Genomic DNA, 19,489 nt, shown 5'->3' on the forward strand with positions numbered 1-19,489 from the left:
TGTTGATCTGAAAGTGTAATGATGCAAACATGTTTTCTGTGAGGGCTAGGTTTAGGGTTAGGGTTGGGTTAGGGGATAGAAAATATTGTTTGGTCAGTATAAAATCTATAGAAGTCTATGGAAAGTCCCCACAATTCACAAAAACAAACGTGTGTGTGTGTGTTTTAAAGCTTATGCTTAAAAAAACTTTGTTGGCATGACAAATAAATATGCTATGATAATTATAAAACTAATTTGTTGTTTCAAAATTACTTATGGCATGGGCTACAAAAAGCACTCAAAATGTTCCAGGTTACCAGAGTTTCTCTAACACACACACCTTTGTTTTTGTGAATTGTGGGGACTTTCCATAGACTTCTACAGATTTTATACTGATCAAACGATATTGTCTATCCCCTAACCCAACCCTAACCCTAAACCTAGCCCTCACAGAAAACATGTTTGCATCGTTACACTCTCAGATAAACATCATTTACTATTTTTTATAATTTTTAAACATTGTGGGGACCGCAGGCCGCTCATTCAATCATTACTTCCTTTGTTGTGGAGTGACAAGCTGACAATTCTTCCTTCTATTTCTTATCCTGACAGTGAATTACGTTCGTTTCTTCTTTTTTTCTTTAAACCCATGCCATGCACCATTAGGTTCAATAGAACCGTTTACATTTAGTGCCACCACAATGGCTGATTTCCGGTTTGATGATGTAACGAGAAAACACGCTATCCACCTTATTTTTTCCATAAGAGTGCAGCCAGTTGTAATTTTTTTGTGTCTGGCTTCCGGTCTCATGCCACTAAAAATAGCTGCACAAAAAGCTTGTTTTGCTGCTTGATATTGCAAACTGGTGTGTCTTACCATATTATTTTAATGTATTATCTTAATTATGAACACACTGGTTTGTAGTGCAAACTGTTTTACCGTTTACTGCACTTCGATATACTTCTCGTTATTTCCCTATGGTGGATTATGAACCGGACGTCTAACACATTACCAGAAAACAGCTTACTTCCGCATTGGAAAAATAAGGTGGATACAGTTTGGTCAAAAGCTGTAGGCTCTGGCTACTTTTATCCACACCTGGTTCCAATTAGCCACTCACTATACCGAGCTTCCTTTTAAAATAGAAGTCATCACTTATGTACATCAACACCATATTAAAACACAGTTCATGTCAACAATTAAATCCTGAATTAAAATTCAAAAACAGTCAAACTTACATGGCTCTAACAGACTGCTTTCCGATTAGTTGCTATCATCAAAGCCCACCACCAAAACTAACTCTAACCACACTGAAATGGTCAGTCAGAGAACAAATCAACATGGCAGGGGTCCTGCCCCACTGGACACCCAAGGGTTCTACAAAGAACACAATAACTACTTTGAATTTATGACAAGAATCTGTTTTGTTATTTTATAAGGTGAAGACTTTGCTCACAAATATTACATGGCATTCGACTGGTATTGACAGATTGTTGGTTGAAAAGAATCTGTTGCGAATCAGTTAGTGAATAAAGAAATTATATTATAAGGGCATGGTACATTAATGAATATTCATAAATGAGCATTTTTTAAGCAGCTTTATTTTAGTATGTTGAAGGTTATAAATGTACATAAAGTGTAAATTCATTGTAAGTTTCATTTTAGTTTTGATAACATACCGTATTTGAAATCATCTATAATTTTAATTTTAATAGCTCTCATGAATTTAAGAAAAGGCATTAAGCATAATTAAAGCTAAAGCTAAAATTTTAATGTTAGGCACATTTCTGAGCTATTAAATGGGATTTGGTTCATCTCTGTCCAAAAACTGAGCATGAGGGTGGAGTCTTAATAATCTGTCCAACATCATTTTGGTCTCTCTCAATTCTTTTTCAGTTTTTTCCAGCTGTCTGCCTCTTTTTTTGTAAGCCTCAAACAATGGATCCTGCTCATTGTCCACATTCATCTCTGTAAAAAAGAATATATTATATATTATGTTTAAATTTGTTTATTAATATTTATTTGTTCATGTATCAGAATCATCTATTTCTTGGATATAACGTTTTGTGAACATAATGACATTTCTAATAACACTCACCAGTCATTAGAGCAGATTTATTCATTTTATTTGTCTCCTCCTCCGTCCATATTTTGTCTGTCTGTAAAGTGAATAAAACAGATTGGAGTTATACAAATCGATATGAAAACATGACAAATCATTTCTTTCTTTCTTTCTTTTGAGATATTAAATATTTTTTTAGAATATCCCAGTGAGAAGCTTTCTTTCACTGGCTCCTTCAGTTATTTCTGTAACTTTTTTTTTTTTTACACAAATCACTAAACATTTTTTATGAATGTCACGTTTAAACTGTAAATGCTCTGACATCCTTGACATATGTGGTAATAACTATATCAGCATAAATAAATTGCAATCAAACCACTTTTGAAGGTACAGTGCCTAATTTTAAATGAATTCGGCTTTCTTACCTCAAACAGCATTAGCTGAATAGATTGGCCTTGAAATGTCGTCCTTGTAGATGCAAACACAGTCTGTCTCCTTAAACCAGTTGATCTGCATGGCAGTGGCACAGATTTCACAAGACAAGTGACAAGGGACAATGAATTTAGACCCCATGTAAGTCTTTGCTTCTTGGGATGTTTGGGGGAAAACAAGGTGAAATTTATCTGTAAGGAAAAAAAGAGAAAGATGCACTTAAACACTGATACTTTCAGTTTTACTTTAATATATCTCCCGGGAAACTCCCGTAATTTGTATGGTCCAGTCTGAAGGTCTGGCTATGTGAGACTATGGAGCACTAAAAAGTCTCATGCAGTTTATGTTTCATTCATACTCGAAACCAGAGGGTGCTCTTGTGCAAAAAGTCCAGGTCTAACACTCTAACACAAAGTAATAACTTATGACATGCCAAAAAAATCCCAAATATGGACAAAGGCTATCAGATATCACTGTAGCTAAGCTGAGTAAACAAAACAAAAACATGAAGAATATACATGATTGTGGCAATATATGGTTTATGTGTGTTTTTCAAGTCATCCCCAAAACACAACAGAAAAACTGATGAAATCTGATTTAAGAAAACTTACCAGTGCCTGGGACACTCATGGCGTAACTCTAATTTAGATGGAAACAAACACAGTGTAAGAAATTTTACAACGTTGCTAGTTTGTAAAAGTATGAGAACATTGTTAGATGAATACTAACGATGAATACTAAGATGAATAATTAATTGATTTATGCTTTATTTATTTATTTATTTTAAAGGTGGGGTATGTTTTTTTTAAAAAACGCTTTAGAAAAGCGAGTCGGGCTGACTACCTAACAAACTTGTAGCCAGTCAGTAGTGTAGGGCATGTCTATTCATGATGGGGGAGGAGAGAGCACTCAGTGCACAGGATGCTATTCAGTGGTGCCAAAATTGGGCTACTTTAAAAATGTTGCCGTCCACGGGTAGAAGCAGTGATGGCACAGTAAAGTGCTCTGAACCAGCGAAGCTTTCAACACAATTGTGTTGGAAAAAGGTTCACAGCTGGCTCTAAAAATGATTCTTTGTTTTATTTTATTGTATATAAATAATGGTCATTGTCAAAGTCATTCATTTATGTTGGTGTACTAGAACTAAAATAAGTAAAATAAATGAAACATAAATTCATAAATTAAATCTATTATTTGTTTATTTAACTCTGCCTCAGTCCTTATAGACTGTTATTTCATGGGCAAAGTTCATTTTTGAGCTAGACCGATATGTGTGGGTGCTCAGAAAATAATCGATAAAGTTACTTCATTAAGAAATTGTCGTTTTTTTAAATAAAAGCAGCAATGGTACACACCACATTTAACAGAAGTGTAGTTTTAAATTGTATTTTGTGAAATAAAAGGCATATTTACCGAAATACACACAAGCTTAACACAAGTGACCAGAGCCCTGCATTTCAGACTCACGGTGTATTTCCACTACAGTGTCAAAACCACGCTCAGTGCCGCTGGCAATGCTACAACGCCACTGCTATGGGGCGTGTGAGGTTTAATGCAAAGCATGCCTCTGAAAACAATGTTTACACTCTGTTTGCGTTTTATCTTTGTCTTTTAATGGCGGATCTCAAACTAAACACTAGCATATAATGAAACCATGCAAAGTGCATTTACTTTTGCATGACTTGTTCGATATGTGATTTCAGCTTAGTAATCCACCAGTTCCTCAAACGCTCGGAAGCATACGTCAGAATCTACTTTTCAATCAAAGCGATTTGTTGACGCCCATAAAGTTTAGGCATGCGGCATGCCCCACCTTTTCGACGCTCTCAGCCACTCTCAACGTTTTCTCCGTGCCACTTTTAATCCCATAATGCACCTCAAGAGTGTTTACGCTCAGCTTTCATAGGAATGAATGGAAAACGCTCTGCTCCACTCGCTATGCTGTAGTGGAAATACACGGTCACAGTGTGTTTCCACTACGGAGCATTTTCCATTCATTCCTATGGAAGCTGAGCTTAAACGCTCACGGGGTGCATTATGGGATTGAAAGCGGCATAAAGAAAGAAAGGATTGAGAGTGGCTTTTTACCATACATTTCACACGCCCCAAAGCAGTGGCGTTGTAGCGTTGCCGGCGGCACTGAGCGTGGTTTTGACGCTGTAGTGGAAATACACGGTAACGAGCGCTCCAACGCTTTCTCCGCGCAGCTTTCAATCCCATAATGCACCTGGTGAGCGTTTACACTCAACTTCCATAGGAATGAGTGGAAAACGCTCGCTTCGCTCAGCTCGCTACGTGCCAGTGGAACGCACGGTAGCGGTGTTTTAGGTGGATTGGCTGGATTAATACACCGTAACGGTGTATTAGGTGGATTAGGCCCCGATCAGACAGAATGCGTTTTTGCAGTGAGAGGAGCCTTTTTTAAATTGTTTTCTATGGGCAGTGAGCGTTGTTTATGCACACCAGGTGCCTCGCATTTTTGCCAGAGCACTCTGTGCGTCTGAAGTTGGAAAAATAAAGCAACTCTAAGCATAAGGTCGCCAAACGTCGTCACGTTTTTTTCCGTTGTCCAATCGAATGAATAGAGAGGTGGGCCTTCCATTGTGGTGTCAAAAGTTTACGGTCAGCTAGACTTAGCGACAAATCTAGCAAATTCTTGGACAAACCTCGTAACCTAGTTTTTGAGACTTTCCAATAATCCCAATGACTGGAAAAGAACTCCCAATCCCAGTCATTCCATCCCAAATTTATTTACAGAGGTATATGATGTTTTGTTTCACAGAACTAATATATGCTGGCTTTTGCTTGAATATGCTTGTGTGTCATGTTCGCTTGTTTGTTCATCTGCAATCATTGGCTGGCACAGCAGATTCTGCCATAATCATTGCCTGGGTTGCGTACGTATGTGTGGGGCAGAGCTATCAAAATAGGAGCGGGACCCTTTTGGGGTAGGGGGACTGTTTGTATTGGTGATTTCAAATATCAACATTGGCTACCAGAAATCACTTACCCTACCTTTAATATTGTGAATGATTCTGTGGACTGTGTTAATGGGGATACATACCCCATGTTTTTCTTTATCTGAATCACTTTGAAGTGGAGTGTGTCTTGGTAATTCTATGATGCAGGACAAAAAACAAAACAAGACTGATTACAAAGACTACACAAGTTGTATTACAAATATATTTTATGGAGGTACAAATTGCAATTATGTCAAGGCAGGTATTTACAATGTGGAGTTTTTAAGTTCACTTACTGTTGGATGCCTGCATTCTCTTTTCATCCTAAGATGAAAACAAATACAATGCAGGAGTTTTAGTATTTCACGCTGTCTGGCCTGTTTTCACAACTATATTTACAACTGAATAATTAGTCACAATACAGGTGTTCAGAGCATATAAAATTAAATCAGATACTACTTAAACATATATTTAAAATACTATTACTACTACTACTACTACTACTACTATTACTACTCTATTACCACCAGGGTTTAAATTGGGCCTGGGTCGTCCAGAGCTAAGCCCCAGCACATAGACTCCAGATGTTCATGTCTTTCTTTCTTCAGTCGTAAAGAATTTATGTTTTTTGAGGAAAACATTTCAGCATTTTTCTCCATTGTGGTGCCCCGAATTTGAACTTCCAAACTGCAGTTTAAATGTGGCTTCAAATAATCCCAAATGCGGTTGTAAACGATCCCAGGCAAGGAAGAAGGGTCTTATCTAGCGAAACGATCGTTGTTCTTTTTTTTTTTTTTTCATAAAAAAATACAATTTAAATACTTTTTAATCTCAAACGCTTGTGTTGTCTTGCTCTGTGTATTCTGGCTCAAGACAGTTAGGGTATGTCGAAAAACTCCAATTGTATTTTCTCCCTCAACTTCAAAAATCATTTCAGAATTATCCTACATCACTACAGAAGTACTGACCCAGTCTTTGCAAAGTGAACAAAGAAGATCAAACACCCTTAACAAAAAAGGTAAAACAACAATATAGGACAATTTTAAAGTTGAGGGAGAACATGAGATGGGAGTTTTTCAACATACCCTAACTGTCATGAACCGGGAAAAAAACAGTTCAGGCAGAGTGAGACAGGACGACCATTTGACATTAAAAACTATATAAATTGTATTATACAATTAATTGTAAAATAACTGATCATTTCACTATAAGACCCTTTTTCCTCAGCTGGGATCATTTACAACCACATTTGGGATCTTTTGAAGCCGCATTTAAACTGCATTTTGGAAGTTCAAACTCAGGGCACCACATCATATGGAGAAAAATCCTAAAATGTTTTCCTCAAAAACAAATGAAGAAAGAAAGACATGAACATCTTGGATAACAAGAGGGTGAGTACATTATCTGTAAATCTTTGTTCTGGAAGTGGACTTCTCCTTTAACTTTAGTTTGTCAAAATAAAACAACCTTTCCTGCTTGCTTGCTTACTTTCCTGGTAAGTGCTTCTCTGTATGAATTAATAGCTTCCACACATTTTCTGTAGTTTAGACAACATAAATTAGTAGACTAACTGTGCAACATCGGTGTAAACCCTCTAAAGTTGTGCCACTGAGGCGATCAAGGCTCAATTACTCACTCATTAGATGCTCACTTGCCGTCACCTACTAGCGTTTTAATTTCATTTAAAAATATTATTTTCTCCAATTATTTCTTATTTGTATATTCAAAAAAATATTTGAAACAATCTCATAACATTATTTAATACAGTTGTACTTTGTCAGTGTAAATGTTTTAATTTGATCATGTATAGATAACAACAATCATATTATTGTAATTGAATTTATAGATCAAATGTAAAAATTTTAAATGAAAGATGAAGTACTAATGAGATTATGGGGGAAAATGCACTCTATAAAGGTAAAAAAAAAAATCCCTTGGATTAAATGGTATTAAAAACATACAAATTTATGTCACAGCTGATAGAAAACTGATGTAAATATTGCTTCCGAATAAATCATATTTGGAAAAAAAGAAAAAAAAAAAGAAAAAAACAATTTATTACTCTTACCTCCTGTTGCATTAATTGGTGATAAATTTGTGCTTCATATATTGTTGACTGACTCACAGGTTGGACACCAGGATTTATCCTCACTAAGAACAACATTACTCATTACCTTTTGTGGAAGTTGTGTTCTTCAAAACCTTATCTTATTTACCTATGATGATTTCCAAAGTGTTTATTGGTTATGTATTTCAATGTCTACATTTCGTGCCATTCATGTAGAATACTCATTTGTTTCATATAAATGTTCCAGTGAGAGGTTTTAAAATGCAGTATAAATGAGGATAAATATTAGGTAAGGTGTATATATTTATATACAATACTCACCTCTTACTGTTATCTTCTCTCTTCTGTCTTTACTGATGACCTGACAATGGTAATTTCCGATATCTGACAGCCTGAAGTTTTTCAGTTGTAAGGACACGTTTCCTTTGCTAAGATTGCGAGCAATCAGACTTACTCTGTCCTTGAACAAATCTCCTTCTATCACCTGCTTGTCCTTATACAGGTAAACACAGTCTGTATCTTTATACCAACTGATCTCCATGTCAACTGCATTTTTTTCAGGAGACAAGTAACACGGAATAATAAAATCAGACCCTAAAGAAAACTCTGGTCCTGTACTGGGAACAACAAGCTCAAAGTCTTCTGTGAGGAAAATAGAGAAACACTGACTCATACTTACAATGACACCAACAAAACATATGAATATGTGAATATATAAAAGATTTTTAAACTTACTGTCACTCAAGACTTCCTTCTTGGAATCCCAATCAGGATGAAAGCAAATACCCAAATATTTTTGTTATTTATAAACGTAATGTTAAAAATCTTCATTAAATGATGAAATGTTTGTTTATTTATTATTAATTCATAGTCACATATTATATTAATGTGTACACATACCCCTTGCTGGCTCTTGTTTGATTCAGTTTTATATGAAGCTTGCCTTAATTCTATGCAGCAAATAAAGAAAAAAAATGAGCACTATTTTAAAATAAGACTCAAACATTACACAGATTGTGAGAGATGTGTGTAAACTACGTAAATAAATTCATATCTCTATATGTCTATAAGCATAAAGAAAGCAATGTAATCTATGACAAGTAATTAAGATTATAATAATGCGCTTTTAAAGTAGACACAGTATTACCTACCTATAAAGAAATGATTTGCTCCTCTACAATTTTTTTTTTAAATGTCATATCACAAAATTCTTTTGACACTTAATAAATAACAATGCACAGTGCACATTCAAATGATTCCAAGGTAGCTTACTTTTGCTGTCGTGTCCAGTTCTGTTATCCTAGTTGAGATTAGAACAAATTAAACTTTCATTTATTATCTGATGTACACTTGAAACACACACACATTATATATTACAGTTTTTCTCAATTGCTTAAATACATTTCTTGAAATTATGCCTCTTTTTTGCGAAACTCTAAACACAAATTTTATTGTACTGTAGAGTACAGCACAAAACAGCAAACAACAACAAAAATAATTATTCTGCCCCAGCATCCTGTCTTTGGTCTGGGACAGGCCAAAGAACCTCCTCAACATCACAGGCTGAATTGGCCATGGACAGGTAGCGGGGGTAAAATCCTGTGATCCAACCCTTGCCCTTGCTCTTTCTATTTCTCTTCCATGTTGTTGTCGTCATCCTCATCCTTCTTCACTGTAAGCCCGGATTTTGTATCTAATTAAACCATTTAATTACAATTGAACACAATATTTAAGTTTTACTGCATTGCTTATAAAATATAAGTAGATTCTACTAATTTGTAGACATATTTGAACCTGTGAATAAACTTAAGTTAAATGAACTCGTATTATGAAATTTATCTCCTGACCACGCCTCCTCCACCGGTGCTGCGAGTAACAGCGCCATTTTGTCACTGTGATTGTGTATGAATTTAAGCTGTGGATGAATGTGGAAATTTAGATTTAGATAGTTCTATTGGCATTGTTTTCCGCCATTTATCTTTTATCACGTCCTTCGAGAAACTCTTTGTGATCGGCAAAAGTTGTTGTTCGTCTAAACGACGGGACATTTCTCATCCGTTGATAGCTAGTGTTCTTACTCGCCTGCGCTTGAACCCCTGACTAGCGAGTTCGACTAACATTTTTGCCTTTTTCTTTCGATGATTTCTTTTTCACTCGAGGAGCTGTTGTTTGTGAGGACTGTAAATTTAGTTTTACTCATACAGTAGCCGCGATTCCAGCCGAGGAGCGACAATGGTGGAGCTAATATGGTGAGTGCAGTACGTTAATGTACCACGTTTAATTTAGACATGGCTATTGTTTGAAAGCGTAAGTTTTCGTTAATTAGCTGTATAAATACAAAGGCGGATGAATATACTTCTGTTCTATCTAGGTTCAGAGTCCTCTTAACGACTATCTTGTTTTGGAAGAAAGAAGAAATGGAAGAGATGCTTTGAAAGTGTAAGTATGATCCTAATAACTGATAAGAGAGCACTGCTATTTACACATTTTCCCCCGGTTTCACAGACAAGGCTTACGGCCAGTCTCAGAATAAAACAACATGTTTAATAACATGACAAGGAGTCTTTACTGAAAATACCTTGTAATGACATATTTTAAAATATGTCAGTGCCATTTTTCTTTTCTCAAGATGCACACCAGTAAAGTTTTTAAGGCGTTTTTGTAAAAGCTATTTAAGTATCTTAATTTAACTAAGGCCTAGTCCTGGCTTAAGCTAAGCCCTGTCTGTGAAACCCTGTCTCTTTGTTCAAACATGGAAATTATTCAAGAACAAAACTATTTCCTTGTTCACATTTATGCCACCTTCACACCAAAGTTCAAGATCAGCTGTATGTCGTGGGTTAACTGAGACCTGTTCTGAGGATGATCACTTTGACTAGCACAGTGTGTGTCAGAAGATTATTCATAATGATGATGGTGCGAGTCTGTCCTGCACTCATGTTATTTACAAGCTTTCCTGAATAACACCGATCTTCCTGACCATATGCCAGTAGTGTTTGTATGTGGATTTTACTTTAAATATTCTGTAGATGTACAATTAAACGTAAACCCTAAAGTCTAATTACCATCTGTAAACTGGAAATTTTCTGAGAGCTGTACCACCTAACCACTGTATCTGACTGCTCCAGATTAATTTAGACATTGATAGTGTTGCCATAGAAAAGCACAATTCCCAGTCCATTGACATGAACAGCTCACAAGCTGAACATCACAATGTTGTCCTCTCAGAATTAAAGTAATTATGACATGGTGTGAAGGCAGCATATAACTTTGAGTATTTAACAACAGCATTGTCTAACTGACTTGATAATGTATTTGTCGTTCTGTTTCTTCCTCTGTTAGGAGGCAGCTGACAAGACAGACTTCAGTAAGAATCCTCAGCGTTAATCAAGAAAGTCCTCAGCTCACCTCATCTAGAGTGGGAATCATCTTGGAAGAAAGCTTGGTAATGGATGAACTGACCAATCTCAGGCCTTCTATGTCCATTGTTTTCAGACTGATTTCCCTGCCTGCACCTGGACTATCTTAAGTGTATGAAAAGCATTTTATATTTTTTTTTTCGGGAAAAGGTGAGCTGACACCTAAAATTCAGTATTGCCAATAGTGTGAACTCAGAGTGGGGGAAAAAACATATCGTTTTGATGCTGTTTGTTGCGATTCTGAGAAAGACTTGTTTGTGTGCTTAACGATAAGTTAATTTGTTGAACTAGTATCTTTTTGAACTTTTTTTTTTTATCTCCCATGTTTTATGGGGAAATGTTTTCAGGATATGAAAAAATGGTTTTGTTGTGTTTTCAATTTAATATTTGTATTTGTATTGATTTAAAATAAAAGGGAAAATTGCATTAATGTTCCTTTATTTGTTTGCTTTTTCTTAATTTTCTAGGTTAACAAATTGGAAAAATAAAACAATTGATATAGATTTAACTTGGAAATTAGTATATTTGACTTAAATATAATAGTTATAATAATTGCAAATGAAATGATGTTACAAAACATTTTAAGTTAAATGAAATGACCTTTGTAATTCATATTACAAAACATTTTAAGTTAAATAAATTTTACATTACTTAAATTTTTTAGGGCAACCAGTTTCCTCCAATTTTTTTAAGTAAATTCAACTTATCCGGGTTTAGAGTGTTCTCCTCCTCTTCCTCTTTCACCTCCTACTCTTCCTCTTCGAAATTACACATTACTGTATGCGGGATATTGATTGAAAAAGACTGGATAGGATTCACAGTTACAATTTTACTAGAGGTCTGACAAAAAAATATCAAGGTAAAAAAAACCAAAATGAAAATACATAAAGTTATTGTGAAATAGAAAAGTAAAAAGAAATATGGGCAAATGCGAAAATATAAATTAGAAAGTCCACTGTCAGAATTTGTAACTCTTGTGTTGTCCTCTGTCTATATATGCTTTTCAATTGAAGGTTCATGAGATGTTGAGATGTGCCTTTGAGCTATTTCAGAGAACTGCTTTATCATTGGTTGATCTGTAGTCTCTACATTAGTGAAAGTCAATATTCACTTGAACAAATTCATTCAAATTTACAAAAAGTCTAATAGAAATGTGTAGAATATGCTTGACAGTTTATGACAACTGGATAAATTTAGCATTTACTGTAAAAACATATACGATGAGTTAATGACGATGTTTTGAGGGGTAAGACTATAGCACAGAGAACTATATACATGTAATACATTTTGAGCAACATAACAGTAGGAACTGATAATGTAAGAAAACCACAGACAAATCAGTTGCATAATCAGTTGCATGAATGTACCAAAGCAAATGCAACTTGTTCAAAAAAAATTTTTTGAGAATTTTGAGAATTTCATTTCTGATATGAGAAATGCAACAAACTGTAAGCTGGCTTTGGCCCTTTTATCTAAATCAAAGGTTCTGATTGGTGTGTGATAGATTTCGACTCCTAGTGTTTCCACTTGGGTAATTGTATGCCAATTGAGCTCAAACTTTGCAGACTTGAGTGAACAATATTGAATGCTCGTGCTTTCTAAATGACTACACGGTGTAAGCACTGAGAAATGTAGGGATTTGTGTGTAGAGTTTTGCAGTAACACTTCATCAAATCTGACTCGTGTTAAAGCAGGGAAATAGTGTTTATAGTTCAGGGAAATGGGTGTGCTTTTTGAAAAATGCCATTCAAAAGACTGGTTATAGTGTTTTAACAATCGAGAAAAACTGTAATAACTGGTTCTTAAAGTGCACTCATACCTCAGGCAGGCTGTTGTCTGGACTGTTTAGATGAGATGACATGTCCTGTGGTGTTAATTCTAAAAATAAACATTTAAAAACAGTAAAAGTTAAAAAGGCAAGATCCAAAAATGAAATTTTCATAGTAACAGTAAGGATTGAAACTGTTACATTAGTGCTTGTCATTCCATAAACCTAATGCTAATACAATTATTAATTGTGCAATGCAAATCAAAAATTATTACAAAGAGTCAATGCTTTCCAGAACATACCATTTCCTTCTTCCTTGTAATCCTAAATAAGATAAAACCAAACATTTTTTTTTCCTTTAGATAATAATATAAACAACACAGTTGTTTACACTAAATGCAAATAATTATAGATGCTATGCATCTAAAGAGAAGTATTGGGAGAAGCATAAAGGGGGAAATATGCTTGTCAAATGGACAAGAAGCGCCATGCCGCACACCAGGCGCATCGTGTTTTTTTAGGTTTGAGGCGACAGTCCAAAATCTATTCACCAAATCTAATCACCATACAGGCACAAAGTTAGCTTCAAGAATGAAAAAAAAAAACACTTGATGCATCTATGAGCTTTGTTATAAAAACAGTGCAAACTAAGATAGTAAGAACAATCATTATCATCTCTCTATAAATAGCATAGAATTTATCCACAGAAAGAAAATGTAATATTATATATATATAGTACTCAACATTTAAAGTGGATCAATAAAGTTGATCAAAGTTGTCCTAAGACAAGAACGGGTATTTTTTTAGTTTTAGGACGACTTTGATGATAGGTTTTGATCCACTTCAAATGTTGACTACTGTATTATATATATATATATATAAATTATTATTATTATTATTTTTTTTTTTTTTTTCAGTGTCACTCTAGTGTCACACTAACATAAATATACTGTAGTTAAATTGACACATATTCTCTTTATATTCAACGTTAATTTGAATTACTGATGTACTGTGCCTCTGTGCAGCAAAATAAATACTTCTCAAGAAGTGAAATAACATGTCAATCATCAAACCACTAGAGGCGACTGGAATTCTTGGGTGGCCCCTGCAGTGGCTAATCAAATGTTAGGTGTGTCCAGATCCACTCTGGCTCCACCCATGGTCCGCACCCAGATGTGTTTGATGTCAGATTTCTGTTTAACTCATTTTCCTGACAACTTCTACTCAGGTCTGTCACCTTCAGCAAGACTTGTTTTTTCAAGCCTTATTTTCTGTCTCCAGTGGTTGTAATCATTTAAATTTAGTATAAAACCCATGTATATACAATTAAAATGACCAGGGCAGGTAACACAATGAATCAACCAGTGTTGTCCCTTTGAAATATATCTTTTGAACAGAGGTTTCTGCCGCTATTGTCTTGTATATTCTGTTCTATATAATATGTTATTCACAAAACACACATCACAAACAAACGAACAAAAAGGTTCTGTCTTACCACTGTAAAAATGCCCTGGTCCTCAGAAATAGCAGAGACTGCATATGTCATCAAACAAAATTGTTAATTAGATGGACAGTGCTATTCACTGAAGTTCATTGAATTGATTAATTACTATGTTAGGAAATCCGTTTCAGTTATGAATTGCTTACCTTCTTCTGCTACATTTACTGTTATCTGCTGTGTTTGATTTTTACTGGTGACCCGGCACATGTAAACCCCCAGATCTGACTCTCTGAAGTCTGCCACTCTTAAAGCCACATTTCCTCTCGTCAGGTCATGAATGAACAGACTCGCTCTGCCCTCATAGCCAACACCCTGTGTCATCTCTCTGCTCTTATAGGTGCAAATACAAGACGTCTCACCAAGCCAAGTGATCTCCATGTCAACAGCACTAAGTGCAGGTGACAAGCGACACGACACAGTGAGAGTAGATCCCGAATTAATCTTAACTCTTTCACCTCTGTCAAGAATAACAAGCTGAAAGTCATCTGTGAGAGAAAAGAGAAAAGAAGAGAGATTCAAATATCACCTGTGCTGTGATTTTGTTTAAACGGCTTATTCAATTCAGTCTTTGAAATACTTTTACATATGACATGCTTATGTTGATTTTTGTAGTTAAACTCCATCTTTTTCTGTGGTTCCTCTATCTATAAAGGTACACTGTAAAAAAACATATATATATATATATGTATGAAAAGTTCAGATGCAAAACCAGCTAAAAGTCATCTTGGTCAAAAATGAGATAATGATACTGAGTGAATGCTCCTGACACAGAGTACATGTCCATCAAATACTTTACTTCAAACTCACAAAATCCATCCTCAGCCCAATCAGAAGTACCAGTACTTACATAGAAACCTATACAAAGTAGCCAGAAATAAATGCTCATTTTTAACATCAATGGACTCATGTGTTAAAAAAACATCAGATGGATTTAGAGGCTTTTGCATCTGAACTCTTCATATATATATATATATATATATATATATAGGGTACGATGGGGCTAAAGGCACCCCGGGGTAAAAGGCAGCTTTGATATTAATTTCCTCTAAGCCACGAGATGGCAGAAAAAACACTAGATGGCACTTTATAAAACGTCCGCTTTTCAAGATACACATGTGATATTAGTTGATCCTCGATATATAGATATAGATATCTATCTCTCTCTATATATATATACATTTTTATATATATATATATATATATATATATGTATATATAGATAGGGTATGATGGGGCTAAAGGCACCCCGGGGTAAAAGGCAGCTTTGATATTACAGTTTTTCTCAATTGCTTAAACACATTTCTTGAAATTATGCTTCGCTTTTGCGATAACCTAAACACAAATCCATAACTTCTAACTCAATTCCCTGAACTTACTATATTCAGGTCAGAATGAAGCTCTCCACTCAAAACAACTCAATCTTGCTGAAAAAAACAAACTTTGCTCTCAGACATGACACACAAACCCTCAAAAACACACACACTACAACACTGTTTTACACACTGATGAGATCAATTCAAAACAATACTACGAAAGCTGGTAATAAGTGTTGCTTGGAAGAAAAAAAAAATCACATGATGAACACAAAAATGTATGCATTTGTGTTTTAATCCTTAATTTATTGTACTGTAAAGTACATCACAAAACAGCAAACAACAACAAAAATAATTATTCTGCCCCAGCATCCTGTCTTTGGTCTGGGACAGGCCAAACAACCTCCTCAGTATCACAGACTAAATTGGCTCTGGACAGGCAGCGGGGGTAAAATCCTCTTGCATGTCTGACCCAACCCTGGCATGCATCAACTAAAATATATAAGACTGCTTGTTTCCTTGCCCTTGCCCTTCCTATTTCTCTTCCATGTTGTTGTCGTTGTCCTCCTTCTTCCCTTCCTCTTCCTCTTTCACTTCCTACTCTTCGTCTTCGAAACTGCATATAACTGTATGCGGGATACTGATTGAAAAAGACCGGATAGGATTCACAGTTACACTTTTACTAGTGGTCTAACAAAAAAAAAAAAAAAAAAAAAAAAAAAAAAAATATATATATATATATATATATATATACACATATATACATATATACATATATATAAATACGTTACAAAGTCATTGTGAAATAGAAAAGAAAAACTGTAATTTCCTCTCAGCCACGAGATGGCAGAAAAAACACTAGATGGCAAATTATATATATATATACACTTGTACATATGAGTATTTTTCCTTTTTTTTTGGTATATTCACCAAACTTAGGTATGTGTGATTACCATGCCTTCTATGCACTTATAACTGCCTTATATTTTGTATTTTTATATATTTTAAAATAAATGTGAAGAATTTTTAATTATTGTGTGCAAACAATGACAGCCTTGTTGCTTAACTTTTGCTTTCTTGTGTGTAGGGTTTTGCATCACAAGTTCATCACAGAGCAAACTGCGTCTTAGTGACTGAGAATGTTTTTAGAGTTTTGGAAAAAGAGTGCATGAAATCTGCAAACAGTGTCTAAACTGACTAAACTTGTTTAAGGTTTTGCAGAAAGAGTGATTTTTTTGACAAATTGATTTAGGCTATTGAGAATTTGGTTTAGGGAATGGAGTTTAGTGTTTTAGCAAATGTGAAAAACTCTTATATCATAAAATAAAATATCATTTGTTGTTACTGTAAATCTATATTAAATTATTATGGGATTTCCCTCGATGCTTTCAGAATCTTTACATTTTTAAATGATTTTGCTTCTGTATTTTAAAATATGTTTTATTTTAACATATTTTAATAAGAGTACATTTTTGAAAAAAAAAAAGTTATTTTACTTATCAAAATAAGCAGAATATAGTACTGACTTTGCTAAAGTGACTGTTTTGAACAAGTATTAACAAACATTATAAAAAAAATAAAAAATAAAAAATAAAAAAATAAAAAAAAACATTTCAGTTAAAGTATTTGTATCAATACTGTGTGCCTTTTACCCCATGCTGGTGAGCCCCGTGTATGGGGTAAAAGGTCCCCCTTGCCACCTCATACATTTATGAGATTTTTTAACAAAATAAACAATTTGTATGATTTATTGTCACACAAAATATGTTGCTCCATAAATGTTCAATACAAACGTATGTATTTTTCTGCAATCATATTCTTCGGGCACAGTGAAAAGCACATTTTTTTCTTAGGGGGTGCCTTTAGCCCCATTGTACCCTATATATGTATATACTTCATCTACATCAGCAAAAAAACAAACAAACAAAAATACAGTGTAAAAAAAGAAAAAGAGAAAAAAAAATCTCTATTTTTTCTTATAAACTTTCTTATGATCCACTCGATTATGGTGGCCACAGAGAATCTGCTTAAATTTGATTGAACTCTTTGTTCTGCCTCTGTCATTCCATGCACAAGAACACTGGCCTATTACCTTAGCTCTAATTTCATCTGAAAAGACTGTTCCTGGTTTTGCTCTTCCTCACCCTCCTCTTCCACCACGTCGTATTTGCACTCTTCTGTACCTCCCAGATTGACAGGTGCACCCGTGCCTTCTGTGCACTTTGAACTGTCTTATATTTTGTATATATAAATATTTCTAAACGAGTGTGAAAAACTTGTTAATTATTGTGTGTAAACAATGACAGCCATGTTGCAGTTTTGCTTAACTTTTGCTTTCTTGTGTTTAGGGTTTTGCATCACAAATTAGTGAGTGAGAATGTCTTTAGAGTTTCCAAAAAGAGTGCATGAAATTCAAAATTCTTCACACTTGTTTCTAAATATTTTAATATACAGTTCAAAGTGCACAAAAGGCAGAATCTGTCAATCTGAGAGGTACAGAAGATATTATATATATATAAATATAAATATAAATATAAATATAAATTATATATATATAGTCACACCCTTGTGGACTGTTTTCTTTGGTTTTTCCCTTGTATGCCCTTATTTGGTTGTTCCTGTTCCGTTTTCAATTATGACATCATTGTTTCATCATTCTCACCTGTCCTGGTCTGATTAGCCTGTGTATTTAAGTTTGGTTTTGCTCCCCGTTTGGTTGTCATTCTAAAGTCTCTGAAGTCATTCTAAGTTGTGTTGTGTTGTGTTGTGTTGTGTTGTGTTGTGTTGTGTTGTGTTGTGTGTGTTGTGTTGTGTTGTGTTGTGTTGTGTGTGGATTCCCTGCTGTTCCTGTTCCTGTTTCTGTGTATATATATATATATATATATATATATATATAACATATACTGTACAGTACATAGTAATTATTTTGCAATAAAAAGGATACATAAACATACACTCAAAAACAAAAATCACTCCTAAGTTTGATGAATATACAAAAAAAATTTGTATATTGTTTATACGTAGGTTTTTATACGTAATGTTTAGAGGCACAAAACGTACATTTTTGTATGTTTTTATTGATGAGAACACGTACAATTTAGACGCATTTCAACGTTTAAAATGTACAAATCGATACGTATTTTTAGCTAAAAAAAAAAAACGTAAAATACTTTCGTATCATTTATATCATTAAGATATTCGTATCAATGCCTTTTTATCATTTTATCAACAAGCGATTTAGATTTTTAGGCCCCTTACTCTACCCCCATACCTAAACCTACCCATTTTATAGCAAATATGCATTTATAAAAATTTTTTATCAATAAGCCATTTAGATTTCTAGCCCCCTTAACCTACCCCCAAACCTAAACCTACCCAATTTTATAGCGAATATGCATTTTTATTAAATATGCGGGGAAATTACCACTTTATTAAGGACATAGAATAAAATTATTTTTTATAGTCGCTAATCCGACTCCTACCCCTAAACCTAACCATAACTCTCTTTGCACCGTAATAAAGAAAACATTACAGACAAATAAGTGCAATCGCAATCATTTATTTATTGCAAAAATGTCAAACGCAGTACCAAAAAGCAGTCCAAATGACAGTGCGTTGCAGCCGCAGTCCTCTCTGGTGGAATACGGAAGGTTTGTGTGAGATGCAGATCAGAATTTAAATTGTTAATCGTTGAAAATGTTATCCAGATTATTTTCCCTCCGTGAAGGCGTGTGCGCATCATTCAAAACACACCTCACCAGAAACATGGCATGTCGTAATCTGTGACGAATGCAGGCGAGAGCCAATGAGCGTTCGATTTTCCTGCCGTAAAAGCTTGTAGTTTCTTGATGCGGCACTATTTGAATTTGAAAAATGCACTTCCGCTCGGGTTTATTGCTGTTGCTGCTGGATTCGCTGCTCGGGATGAAGATCGCCAGATAAAGGCTTGAATTTGGGTCCGTTCTTCGCAATCGCTTAAAGTAACA

General features: G+C 34.7%; 1 protein-coding gene and 1 long non-coding RNA gene across 2 annotated transcripts; one reads left to right on the forward strand and one right to left on the reverse strand.

Annotated features, from left to right (window-relative positions):
- Positions 1–1,603: 1,603 nt before the first annotated feature.
- Positions 1,604–8,200, reverse strand: LOC127165920 (myelin-oligodendrocyte glycoprotein-like). The gene is made up of 8 exons (XM_051110885.1): positions 7,824–8,200; positions 7,503–7,585; positions 5,731–5,758; positions 5,539–5,591; positions 3,086–3,113; positions 2,468–2,665; positions 2,079–2,139; positions 1,604–1,948 (listed from the first exon to the last, which is right to left on the reverse strand). Exons 1-6 carry the CDS (start codon positions 8,173–8,175, stop codon positions 2,469–2,471), a joined length of 741 nt encoding a protein of 246 aa, XP_050966842.1. The 5' UTR covers positions 8,176–8,200; the 3' UTR covers positions 1,604–1,948; positions 2,079–2,139; position 2,468.
- Positions 8,201–9,180: 980 nt separating this feature from the next.
- Positions 9,181–11,330, forward strand: LOC127165922 (uncharacterized). The gene is made up of 3 exons (XR_007827836.1): positions 9,181–9,751; positions 9,874–9,941; positions 10,845–11,330. It is a non-coding gene; the product is annotated as an uncharacterized LOC127165922 (long non-coding RNA).
- Positions 11,331–19,489: the final 8,159 nt, after the last annotated feature.

The sequence above is a fragment of the Labeo rohita genome, chromosome 5 (assembly GCF_022985175.1).
Source record: "Labeo rohita strain BAU-BD-2019 chromosome 5, IGBB_LRoh.1.0, whole genome shotgun sequence".
Taxonomy (NCBI): domain Eukaryota; kingdom Metazoa; phylum Chordata; class Actinopteri; order Cypriniformes; family Cyprinidae; genus Labeo; species Labeo rohita.

Coding starts and splice junctions, on each gene's coding strand:
- LOC127165920 (XM_051110885.1), bottom strand. CDS start 8,175: ATGAGTCAGTGTTTCTCTATTTTCCTCACAGAAGACTTTGAGCTTGTT. Junction 3,114..5,538: donor CAGATAAAGAAAAACATGGG/GTATGTATCCCC, acceptor CATCTAAATTAG/AGTTACGCCATGAGTGTCCC. Junction 2,666..3,085: donor CATGAGTGTCCCAGGCACTG/GTAAGTTTTCTT, acceptor TTTTCCTTACAG/ATAAATTTCACCTTGTTTTC.